Genomic DNA, 10558 nt, shown 5'->3' with positions numbered 1-10558 from the left:
GGCTGTGCCGGAGGGGCCGCAGGGGCGGGCAGGGTGGAAGCGGGGATCCTGGTGTCGGCGTGGGGCGCTGGAGTGGTGGTGGGGAGGAGGACAGATCTGCGGAGGCCATGTGGACCCAGGCAAAGAGGAGTCAGTGAGTGTGGGTGACAGAGACCCCTATAGAGTGGGGACGATTCCTGGGGTGGCCAGAGGCTGGGCAGTGCTCTGGAGGTGCTAGACCTAGTAGGTGTGGGGAGACCCAGAAGGGACCCCCAAAGGGTGCCACTGTGCCTGGTTCAGCCCGGCCCCTGCTCCCCCACCCTGGCTGACCCCTCCATCCTTGCGCTGCCCCACAGGGACCAGAACAAGTACAAGGAAGCCACAGACCTGCTCCACGACGCCCTGCAGATCCGGGAGCAGACACTGGGCCCCGAGCACCCCGCGGTGAGTGGGGCCCGGGAGGAAGGAAGGGTCGGTCGGGGCTGTGCCTTCCTGCTCCTGACCTGCCTCCCCGGCCCCACAGGTGGCTGCCACCCTCAACAACCTGGCCGTCCTCTATGGAAAGCGTGGGCGGTACCGGGAGGCGGAGCCCCTGTGCCAGCGCGCCCTGGAGATCCGCGAGAAGGTCCTGCCCTGCCCTGCCCAGCGCCCTGTCCTGAGGCCCCTCCCGTTTGATCCTGAAATGTTCAATTCTGTGGCTCTGTGGCCCCAAACCTGTGAGCCCTGACCTTTTATGCCCGTCTCACTGGGTGTTGTGAGCTAACAGTTTAAGCCTAGAGCACCCATTCCCAGGAGCCACCATGCTTGACCTCCATTTGACCTTGACTCCTGACTCTGACCTCTCCTAACTCACCTCTGTGCCCCAACCTGGTACAACCCCTCCTTGATAGAGTAATTTGAACCTGCATCCCAAGGTCCAGGTGGTTTCTGGACCACCATGACCTCTGACCCGATGAAGCTCCAGTTTGGTGTAACTTCTGCCCAACCCCGTGCGATTCTCCACTTGGATGCTGTAACCCCCAACGCGTGACCCCGGTGATGGCTGCTGGCGTCACGCGGCCTGCCCATCCCGGATGACCCCTAGGTCCTGGGCGCCGACCACCCGGACGTGGCCAAGCAGCTCAACAACCTGGCGCTGCTGTGCCAGAACCAGGGCAAGTTCGAGGAGGTGGAGCGGCACTACGCCCGGGCCCTGAGCATCTACGAGGCCCTGGGCGGGCCCCACGACCCCAACGTGGCCAAGACCAAGAACAACCTGGTGAGGCCCTGGGCGGGGACCAGGCACGTGCGGGGTGGGAGGCAGAGGCCAGGAGCCCCCTCGCCAGGCCCGTGGAGAAGGGGCTCCCGGAGACCCCAGCTGGGCCCGGGCTGGTGGGACCGGAAGCGGCAGGAACGCAGGTCTGGTGCCAGGGAACAGGCCCCGGGAAAGAAGCTGGAGACAGCCGAGAGCGGGGACAGCATCAGGCGTTTATTAAGCTTGGATCCCCAGAGGCCAGGAGCCCCCTCGCCAGGCCCGTGGAGAAGGGGCTCCTGAGACCCCAGCTGGGCCCGGGCTGGTGGGACCGTAAGCGGCAGGAACGCAGGTCTGGTGCCAGGGAGCAGCCCAGGGAAAGAAGCTGGAGACGGGCCGAGAGCGGGGACAGCATCAGGCGTTTATTAAGCATGGATCCTTTAGTGCTTCCCCTGCACCATCCATTTGCTGCTGTTTGTTAATCCTCACCTGAGGACATATTTTCCATTGTTTTTTTTGTGTGTGTTTTTTTAAGAGAGTGGAGAGGGAGGGGGGAAGAGAGAGAAAGAAAGATCAATGTGAGAGACACATAGGCATCAAATCTGCAACACAAGCACGTGCCCTTCACCGGGAATTGAACCCGGACCTTTCGGTGCATGGGCTGGTGTTCTAACCACTGAGCACACCAGCCAGGGCCGCACCACCCATTTCTCAAAGGACTCTGGGAGGTAGGTGTTCTTGTGGCCCCATTTTGCAGATGAGGAAACAGAGGCACAAAGGAGAGCAGGGAACAGGCTGAGCCAGGAGGCCCCCTGCCCTGGTCACTGAGGCAGGAAGTGGTGGGGCTGTGAGCTCCGCTGTAGGCGAGGCCTGGGTGGGAGCGGCCGGGCTGTGCCTGGTCCAGTGCGGGAGCTCCCGGAGCCGAGATCACCTGGCCACGCCCCCCGCAGGCCTCAGCCTACCTGAAGCAGAACAAGTACCAGCAAGCGGAAGAGCTATACAAAGAAATCCTCAGCACGGAGGACCTGCCCGCCCCCCTCGGTGAGCCCCCGTCCCCGCTGCCCCCCACAGGGCTTCTCAATGTCCCCACCACAATGCCACCGTCTGTTCCCCAGGAGCCCCCAGCACAGGCAGAGACCTGCCCGCCCCCCTCGGTGAGCCCCCGCCCCCCCTGCCCCCCACAGGGCTTCTCAGTGTCCCCACCACAATGCCCCCGTCTGTTCCCCAGGAGCCCCCAGCACAGGCAGGGCTGGTGACGCAGAACAACAGGTGAGGACGGGCTTTGCTTCGGCTCCCGGGTGGGAGTGGGGCTGGATGGGACGTGGGGACTGACGTGTCCCTGGTGCCCCCCCAGACCCTTCGCCGGAGCAGCTCGTTCTCCAAGCTCCGTGAGTCTATCCGGCGTGGAAGCGAGAAGCTGGTCTCCCGTCTCAGAGGCGAGGGGGCGGCGGGAGCAGCCGGGTGAGTGTTGGATCAGGTCAGTGAAGAGCCCTGATAGCTGCAGCTCCCCCTGTCCTGCTCAAGAACCTTCCATGGCTCCCATCTCCCCTTGACATACAGTCACACCCGGTGCTGGAGAGGTCTTCCCAGGGCGGGAGCCAGGCCCTCCCAGACTCACTCGCTCCCTCTGCAGGATGAAGAGAGCCGTGTCCCTCAGCACGCTGCACGTGGGTGGAGCCAGGGCTACTGGGGCCCAGGTGAGGGGAGACAGGGGCACCTGGTCAAGGACGGAATGGGGGGCCAGGCTGGCGTTGGGAGCCAGGGGTGGTAGGTGGGAATGGACCAGAGGACAGAATGGATGGATGGGCTTTACTTGGGGGTCAGGTAGGGGATGGACATGAGGTACAGGAGAATGAGCAGTACAGCCGCTGCAGTGGACAGGCTGGCAGTCAGGGTCGGGTAGCTCTAGTGCAGCTGGAGCAGGTGTGTCCTGCCCTCGCCTTCCCGTCAGCCACCCCTTGTGCCTGTCCCCAGTTCCCCAACCAGCACCTGAGTGAGGCCTCTCGGACCCTCAGCGCCAGCACCCAGGACCTGGGCCCCCGCTAAAGTCCACAGGACCACGTGCCTGCAGCTTCCACCAGAGGGGAGTCCTTTCATCTCCTTGCCTGGCGCCCTGGGGACACCCCGTGTACTGGGCTGCCCTCTCCTCTGCTATTAAAGTTTGTCGATCTGGCCGCCAAGAATGTCTGCTTGAGGTCTCCATCCTGCACAGGCCTTCCCACGCCTCCCGGAGGCCCCTCCAAGCCCCGGGACCCAGGGCCAGGCAACACTCGCAGTCGCAGGAACTCCTTTTATGGCCCTGCCCCACCGTGCGCTACAGCTGCTGTGCAATCTGCTCGATCCGCCGCAGCGTCTCCTCGGACTCCAGCTGCTCCAGGCTAAGCAGGGACAGGCCCAGCTGATCCTCCTGGCAGGCAAGGACGGGAGGGTGAGGCCAGGGGCTCAGGCACCTGCCTGTCTACCGTGGACACACGCTGGCGTCTGAGCCCTGGACTCCCAGCAGTTCCCAGGCCGGGCGTGTGGGCGCACACAGACCTCCCTTTGTCGCGGGCAGGCTGGGTGAGGGCGTGGGGAGGAAGCGAGACCTTCCCAAGCAGCTTCGCGTGGGAGGCTAAAGGGAAGCAGGGCGGGCCCCTCCAGCTCACCCTGTGGAACGGCTGTGCCATCTGCCTCAGGAAGTACTTGGCCACCTGGACCCCCTCGTCCACGGTCAGGTTGAGGTTGGCGTCCGTGAGGTGCTCCTGGATCCAGCGAGGCAGCTTCCCCCGCTTGTCCGCCCGGGCAAACCGCTTTGAGCAGGAGGCGGGAGAGAGGGGAAGGTGTCAGGACCCTGGGACGATGATGAGGGGAACAGCCAGGCTGGGCGGGCCGACCCCCACCTTGTCAGCGAAGACCATGAGGCCGTAGTCGGTCTTGCCCCTGATGGCCCGACCCACACACTGGGCCGCGTGGCGCATGGCGTCGAAGGTGAGGAAGTCGTTCTCTCGGATCTGGAACTGATCCCGCAGGTATTCCAGCCGCGCCTGCGGTGAGATGGGGCCGGTCCCTAACGCCTGTCCCTCTGCAGCAGCCCCTTCCCCGTGCAAATCCTGGGGGAGCACCCAAAAGGTGCCCTAACATCCTGCGACCCCAGGCACTGCTCACCTTGAGGATGCGGCTCTGCGTGTAGACGTAGGGGACGCCAAACATGATGACGGCCCGCCCGAAGTGGTGCACTGTGTGGGGCGGCAGCGAGAGGGGTTACCCCGGAGACCAGCTGGAGAGAGCCACCCTCAGGCAGCCCAGGAGTGGGAGGCGTGGGGGTGCTCCGAGGGCCCCACGGGCACCCAGGGACGGAGGGAAGGGAGGCCCTGGGCGTGCCCAGGCTGTGGGCATCCCCTGGGGCAGCAGAAATGGCCAGGACTCCAGGAAGGCTGCGGGGGAGGGGAGAGCCTAGTCTACTCACCAAAGTCGATTCCCTCGGACACTTTGCCTCGAGCCACTGAGAGCAGGATGGCCCCACGGCCGTTCTCGCAGGCCTGCGGAGGGGAGGCCAAGACAGACGCACGGCCCCTCAGAGCTTCTCCCCCGGCCCAGCCTCACCTCCTGGTACTTCTCCAGGGCCACACTGGTCTCAGCCCCGTCTTGGGTCTCAATGAAGAGCAGCTTGTTCCTCTGGATGTTCTCGAGGATGCCCTGAAGGACACGCGGGTCAGTGTGGCCGGCAGGAGGGTCACGCTCTGGGATGTCCCTGCTAAGCTCGGCTCTGCCCGGGCTTCCCGGGTTACAGACCACTTCTCTCCCCCGTGGAGACCCAGCAGGGAGGGCGGTGGCACCGCGGCCTCCTTTCAGGAAACCTGTGATCCTGGCAGGGAACCGTCCCCACACCCAACTTTTGAACAAGTGGGGCAGGCATGTGGCCCAAGACAGCCAGTCGGGACCCTCCCCGCCCAGCCACTGACTGTGGAGACAAGATTTCACATGTGACAGACATTGTAATAGAGACCTGTGGCCAGGACAGACACAGAGACAAGGGGACAGGACAGAGGGCTGAGAAACATCCCCCCACAGATGGTCACCTGGAACCCTCAGAGGGGAGGAGCTGGGGCAGCCGGATTTCCATGTGGGAAAACTGGAACCTTGACCCCAGCCTCTCACCATACACCAAGAGGAACCTAGGTGCTCACAGACTCGATGTGAAAGCTAAAGCTACAGGGCTTCCCTAGGAAACACAGGAGACTACCATCTCCTGGGCAGGCGAAGGTTTCTTAAATAGGACACAGCTGGCACTCAGGGTGTGGGGCTCGGGGGCCAGCAGCCCCTCCCCTGTGTGGAAAGAGCCTGAGGACAGAACCAAGGTCTTGGCCATGAGTGGGTGAGCTCCCCACCCCACCACTCCCTGGTGTTCGGATTCGCCAAGTCCGTATCTCACCTCCCGCTGAGAGCTGGGCCAGGGGCGCTCAGAAGCAGAGAGGACAGAGCAGCCCCTGCCCTCCCTGCATCCTGCCTCCCCCAGTCCCGGCTCCGTGTCCAGAAAGCCCGTGACCTCGCCCACACCCCCCAGTGAACTCTCTGCCCGAGTTTCTGTCCAGTCTAGTTCTCCAGAACCTTCCTCCTACAGCACAGCACCCAGTGAGAGTCTTGCTGCTACCCAGGTCAAGCCACATGCGCTGAGGGGCACAGGCATGGTGGTCACCCCAAAAGACCAGCAAGGGAACCAGGACCAGGGGGGCAGGGTGTGGTTCCTTCCTGAGGGGTAGGCCTTTGAGGGCCCAGAGGCTGTAATGCTAGTTCTTAGCCCGGAGGTGGGGGAAGGGCCCCGGGTGTACACTATTTGTTCTTTAAACTGCTCATACGTGTCCTATACACTCTCCTGTCCCCTATGACACAGACGGGCAGAGCCAAGATCTGAGAAGCCAGGGCCTTCCTGGGTGTGGCGAGCAGGGACGGCGGGCGTACCTGCTCGTACCAGGAGGCCACGGTGCTCTCCATGTACTGGTAGCTGGTGAAGAAGGCCACAATGCCATCGGGGACCACGGCAGACATCTCCAGCAGGAGGTTCCCGTAGTTCCGGATCACGGCTGGGAGGGGTCAGAGGTTGCACCTTCCGCTGGCCTGGACCCTCTTTCCCACTCCCTGTCAGCATTCCTGTCTAATGCCTGGTCTTGAACTTGGGGCTCACAGAGGCCCCAGTGAGCCATCTGTAGGGCTGTTCACACACACATTCCACTTCTCCTTGCAGGCCGGTGGGAGGACTGGCCATGTGACTTGCCATGGCCAATGAAATGAGGGAAGTGGCTGTGTGCCACTCCCAGGTGGGCACCTCCGTAGACAGTGTGCCATTCACCACGGTCCCTCCTGTCACGTCTCACCACAGCTGTGACGTGCCCAACGGTGGAGGTTCCCAGAGGTGACACTGGGCAGGCCCCCGCAATCCACAATGCACGGACCAGGGGCAAGAAGCAACCTCTATGGGGAGCCACTTTGACGTGGGAGTATTTGTTACCACAGCAAGACAGGCCATACTGACTGCTAAACCTCCCCTCTCGGAACCCAAACAAGCCCCGCCATGAGCTCCCACGGGCAGCATACCAATATCTTCCCGGGTCTCGAATTTGGAGCTGATGGCCACCTGATCGTTGCCACGGCCGATGATCTGAGGAGAGCAGGAGACATCACAATAAGTGAAGCAGCAGCGCCCACCGTGATGTGCGGGTCTGGTTGCCAGCTAGGGCTGTTCTAAGCTTTTTATAGACACGGTGTCATGGAAGGAACTACCCCGTTATCAGTACTGCACGGAAAAATCACCGAAGGCGCAGAAAAGGTGAGTCGCCTGCACAAGGTCACATGGCAAATAAACAGCAGAGACGGAACTGAACCCAAGTCTGCCCATGTTCCCAACCAGCAAGCACGCTCCCGCCAGGCGGTTCCAGGAGAACGCTTCTCACCGTGACCTTGACAGCCACTGGGGCACCCCCACCAGCCCCTCACAAAACCGTGTGCAGTGCATGGGCAGCACTGGAAAAGCCATTCCCCAAGCCGCAGCACTCTGGGAAGTCTGTCACAAACTAATGGAGGAGCGAAACCTGCCCAGCCCTGAGTCCAAAGTCCTGGCTGATCTCCCTTTTTGACTCTTTAAAATGTTTCACTGCTGCCCAGCCGGTATTGCTCAGTAGACTGAGCACCGTCCCATGCACCAAGAGGTCACTGTTCAACTCCCGATCAGGGCACATGCACCGGTTGTGGGCTCTGTCCCCAGTAGGGGGCGTTTGGGAGGCAGCCGATCATTGTTTCTCTCTCATCAATGTTTCTCTCTCTCTCTTCCTTTCTTTCTCTAAAAAAAAAAAAAAATCAATAAAAACATTTTAAAAAATAAAATATTTAATTGCTGAGGATGCTGCTCAGACCCTGTGGGTCTGACACAGCACACACACACACGCCTTGTTTCTAAAGTCGGGGAAATTCTCAAACACCCCTGGCCCAAGAGCTTCAGACGAAGGACCCAGGGTTCGTGTTGTGCTGCCCAATTTACAGAGGGGACTGACTCAGAGCAGAAGGGTCACTTGCCAAGGTCACAGCCAGACAATGAACCAGGCAAAACCATGTTAACCAAAAGCCTGGCCTGGGCCACATTTTACACCCACAGCTCAGTCTCCCCTCCACCGCCTTGGAGATCACGGAGGAGGCATTCCCATTTGCAGATGAGAAAGCGGAGACTGGGAGAGCAGGCCCACAGGGAGTGCCCCGGTCTGTCTGAACCCAGGATCTGTGCCTTGAGCTGTACAGCTCTCCTGCCTGATCAGCGGAGGGAGCAGAGGGAGGAAAGTCACCCACCCCTTTCCCACGTACCATGGGGCACAGGCAGACCCGGGCCAGTGTCATGGTGAAGGTTGCCATGGTGACAGGGTGGAAGTCCAGGATCTTGGGGTAGATGTCCAGTGGGGACAGCGTCTGTGGTGGGGACAACAGGAGGGATCTTAGCAGGACTGGGCAGAACCAGGAGCCCCCAAGGGGAGGGCAGGACAGAGAAGGTCCTCACCCCAGATGTGATGATGACAGACTGGAAGCGCTCGAAGACGGGTTTGATGGCCAGCGAGGCGTCCATGCAGCTGTGGGAAGCAGACGAGGGTGGTGAAGGCCAGGCCAGGGGACTGAGGCCCCACAGTCCATTCACACCCCCGCTGGGCTTAGGGCTCACCTGAAGTGCAGGATGGGGTTGGCAATGGTTGGGGTCCTGTCGTCAAAGGGCTCGATGATGATGGTGAAACCTACCGGAGGCGGGTGAGAATGCTGGGTGCCCATGATGACCATGCCCCTCACCAGTCCCCACCCCCTTAGTGAACGGGACCAGCCACCTACAGCCCAAGCCTAAAACCCAGGCACCTGAGTCCAAAATACACCCAGCCTGCCCGCGTGTGCTCAGAACCAACACCATTTCTAGTTTAGGATTTTTAAGTTCAGCTTAGAGCTCATTAAGTTTGGGTTAATTGCTTGTTTCTCAGTAGCCCTTATCCCAGTGGTTCTCAACCTTGGCTGCACATTAGAATCACCTGGGAATCATTTTAAAACCCTGATTTCTGGGCCTCATCCTCCAGAAATTCTGTTTCTTTGTTATGGGGTGAGGCCACAACATTAGTAACAAAGAAACAGAATTTCCGGAGGATGAGGCCCAGAAATCAGGGTTTTAAAAAGATTCCCAGGTGATTCTAATGTGCAGCCAAGGTTGAGAACCACTGGTCTAAGCCATCAGGAGGCCATCGGCTCTGCTCCAAAGTCGATCTGCAATCTGACTCCCCACCTCCCACCCCCGCAGTCATTGCCATCACCTCCTGCCTGAACCACTGTGGTCGCCTCCCTCACTGGGCTCACAGCTCCCACCCGTTGTGCTGGGGACACAGCAGAGACCAAGACAGCTCTGGCCCTGCCCTCTCAAGGCTCACAGTTCAGTGATGGGGACACAGACCTGTCCCTGGACAATGACCACACGAGTGGCAGGCCTGGGACGGGAGAGCCCAGAAGAGGAGGCCAGGCCCAGCCTGGAAGTCAGAGAGGGCTTCGTGGAGAAAGGACATCCTACTAAGCCAATCGGAAGGAGGAGGAGGATGGGGAGGGCGGGGTATTCCAGGTAAGAGAAAGTGAGGTGGTGCCTGGCCGGTGTGGCTCGGTGGTTGAGCGTTGACCCATGAACTAGCAGGTCATGGTTCAATTCCCAGTCAGGGCATGTGCCCGGGTTTTGGGCTCGATCCCCAGTAGGGGGCGTGCAGAAGGCAGCTAATCAATGATTCTCTCTCATCATTGATGTTTCCATCCCTTTCTCCCTCTTCCTTCCTCTCTCTGAAATCAATAAAAAATAAACAAGAGTAGCACACATTAAGAAAGTGAGGTGCTGGTAGATGGGGAAGTGGGGAGGAGAGGAGGAAGGCAGCCGGGAGGGAAGACAGCATGGGACAGAGGAATGGAAGCAGAAGGAACCTTCCGGTGGGACTTGCTTCTGATGGGCCCTGGGGTGGGGGAATGGGCTTTTGTGCTCCCCGAGGCCGGGCCAGCCGGCCAGGCCTGACCTGGTTTCCTGGATAGAAGAGTAATCCCCGGGGATCAGACTGAGCTCCGGGCCAGTTTCACGCTGAGGAAGGGAAGGGAATGCTGACCGATAAAGGCGAGAGCCTCCGGGGCACTTCCCCTCTCGCCGCAAGCTGGAAATCTGAGCATCATCCTCAGCTCCTGCCCCCACCCAGGCAACAAGTCAGCCCTTGCCTCTACCTCCCACCTTCCCAACCCTTCCCTTCCCTCTCTCTCGTCCAGCCCTGGCCAGGCTCCATCTATCCTGCCCCCAGTCCCTCGGGAAGAATGTTTCTAAAATGCAAATCTGCCCCTGCCCCTCCCTTGCTCAGAACCTGCCACCTTCCCTTCCCTCTCTCTCGTCCAGCCCTGGCCAGGCCCCATCGATCTGCCCCCAGTCCCTCGGGAAGAATGTTTCTAAAGTGCAGATCTGCCCCTGCCCCTCCCTTGCTCAGAACCTGCCGTGGCCCCCCAGTGCCAACAGGAACAGAACAACCAGGTCCTGCCCTGGCCAGTCTGGCTCAGTGGAAAGAGTGTCGGCCTGCGGACTGAAGGGTCCTGGGTTCAAGTCCAGTCAGGGGCACATGCCCAGATTGTGGGCTCGATCCCCAGTAGGGGGCGTGCAGGCGGCAGCCGATCAATGATTTTCTCTCATCACTGATGTTTCTATCTCTCTCCCTCTCCCTTCCTCTCTGAAATTGTGGGGAGCCGCTATAGGGTTAAACCTCGGACTGACCCGTTGGCAAAGTCACAAACAAGTCCCAGCTTAGAGGGCACAGTCCTCTTAAGCATAATTAGGCTTGACCTTAT

The 10558-nt window shown here is 60.6% G+C and overlaps 2 protein-coding genes across 2 annotated transcripts in view; one reads left to right on the top strand and one right to left on the bottom strand.

Moving 5' to 3' along the window:
* The window catches only part of KLC3 (kinesin light chain 3), a 6485-nt gene extending 3097 nt beyond the window's left edge, over positions 1-3388 (top strand). The window contains exons 8-15 of the mRNA XM_014537374.1: positions 190-423; positions 503-604; positions 1064-1237; positions 2161-2251; positions 2439-2479; positions 2565-2671; positions 2844-2907; positions 3185-3388. Of these exons, the coding sequence (XP_014392860.1) occupies positions 190-423; positions 503-604; positions 1064-1237; positions 2161-2251; positions 2439-2479; positions 2565-2671; positions 2844-2907; positions 3185-3256 (885 nt within the window). The 3' untranslated portion in view covers positions 3257-3388. The remainder of the gene's footprint in view (positions 1-189; positions 424-502; positions 605-1063; positions 1238-2160; positions 2252-2438; positions 2480-2564; positions 2672-2843; positions 2908-3184) is intronic.
* A 98-nt stretch (positions 3389-3486) lies between these two features.
* ERCC2 (excision repair cross-complementation group 2) overlaps positions 3487-10558 on the bottom strand; it is a 17425-nt gene continuing 10353 nt past the window's right edge. Inside the window, 11 exon segments of the mRNA XM_005863380.2 lie at positions 3487-3617; positions 3856-3999; positions 4090-4233; positions 4355-4425; positions 4656-4728; positions 4793-4885; positions 6149-6270; positions 6782-6845; positions 8039-8140; positions 8229-8298; positions 8388-8457. Coding sequence (XP_005863442.1) covers positions 3525-3617; positions 3856-3999; positions 4090-4233; positions 4355-4425; positions 4656-4728; positions 4793-4885; positions 6149-6270; positions 6782-6845; positions 8039-8140; positions 8229-8298; positions 8388-8457 — 1046 coding nt within the window. The 3' untranslated portion in view covers positions 3487-3524.

Source organism: Myotis brandtii, unplaced genomic scaffold (genome assembly GCF_000412655.1).
Source record: "Myotis brandtii unplaced genomic scaffold, ASM41265v1 scaffold1774, whole genome shotgun sequence".
Taxonomy (NCBI): domain Eukaryota; kingdom Metazoa; phylum Chordata; class Mammalia; order Chiroptera; family Vespertilionidae; genus Myotis; species Myotis brandtii.
Note: the sequence above shows the minus strand (reverse complement) of the source record. Positions and strands in the feature narration are given on the sequence as shown.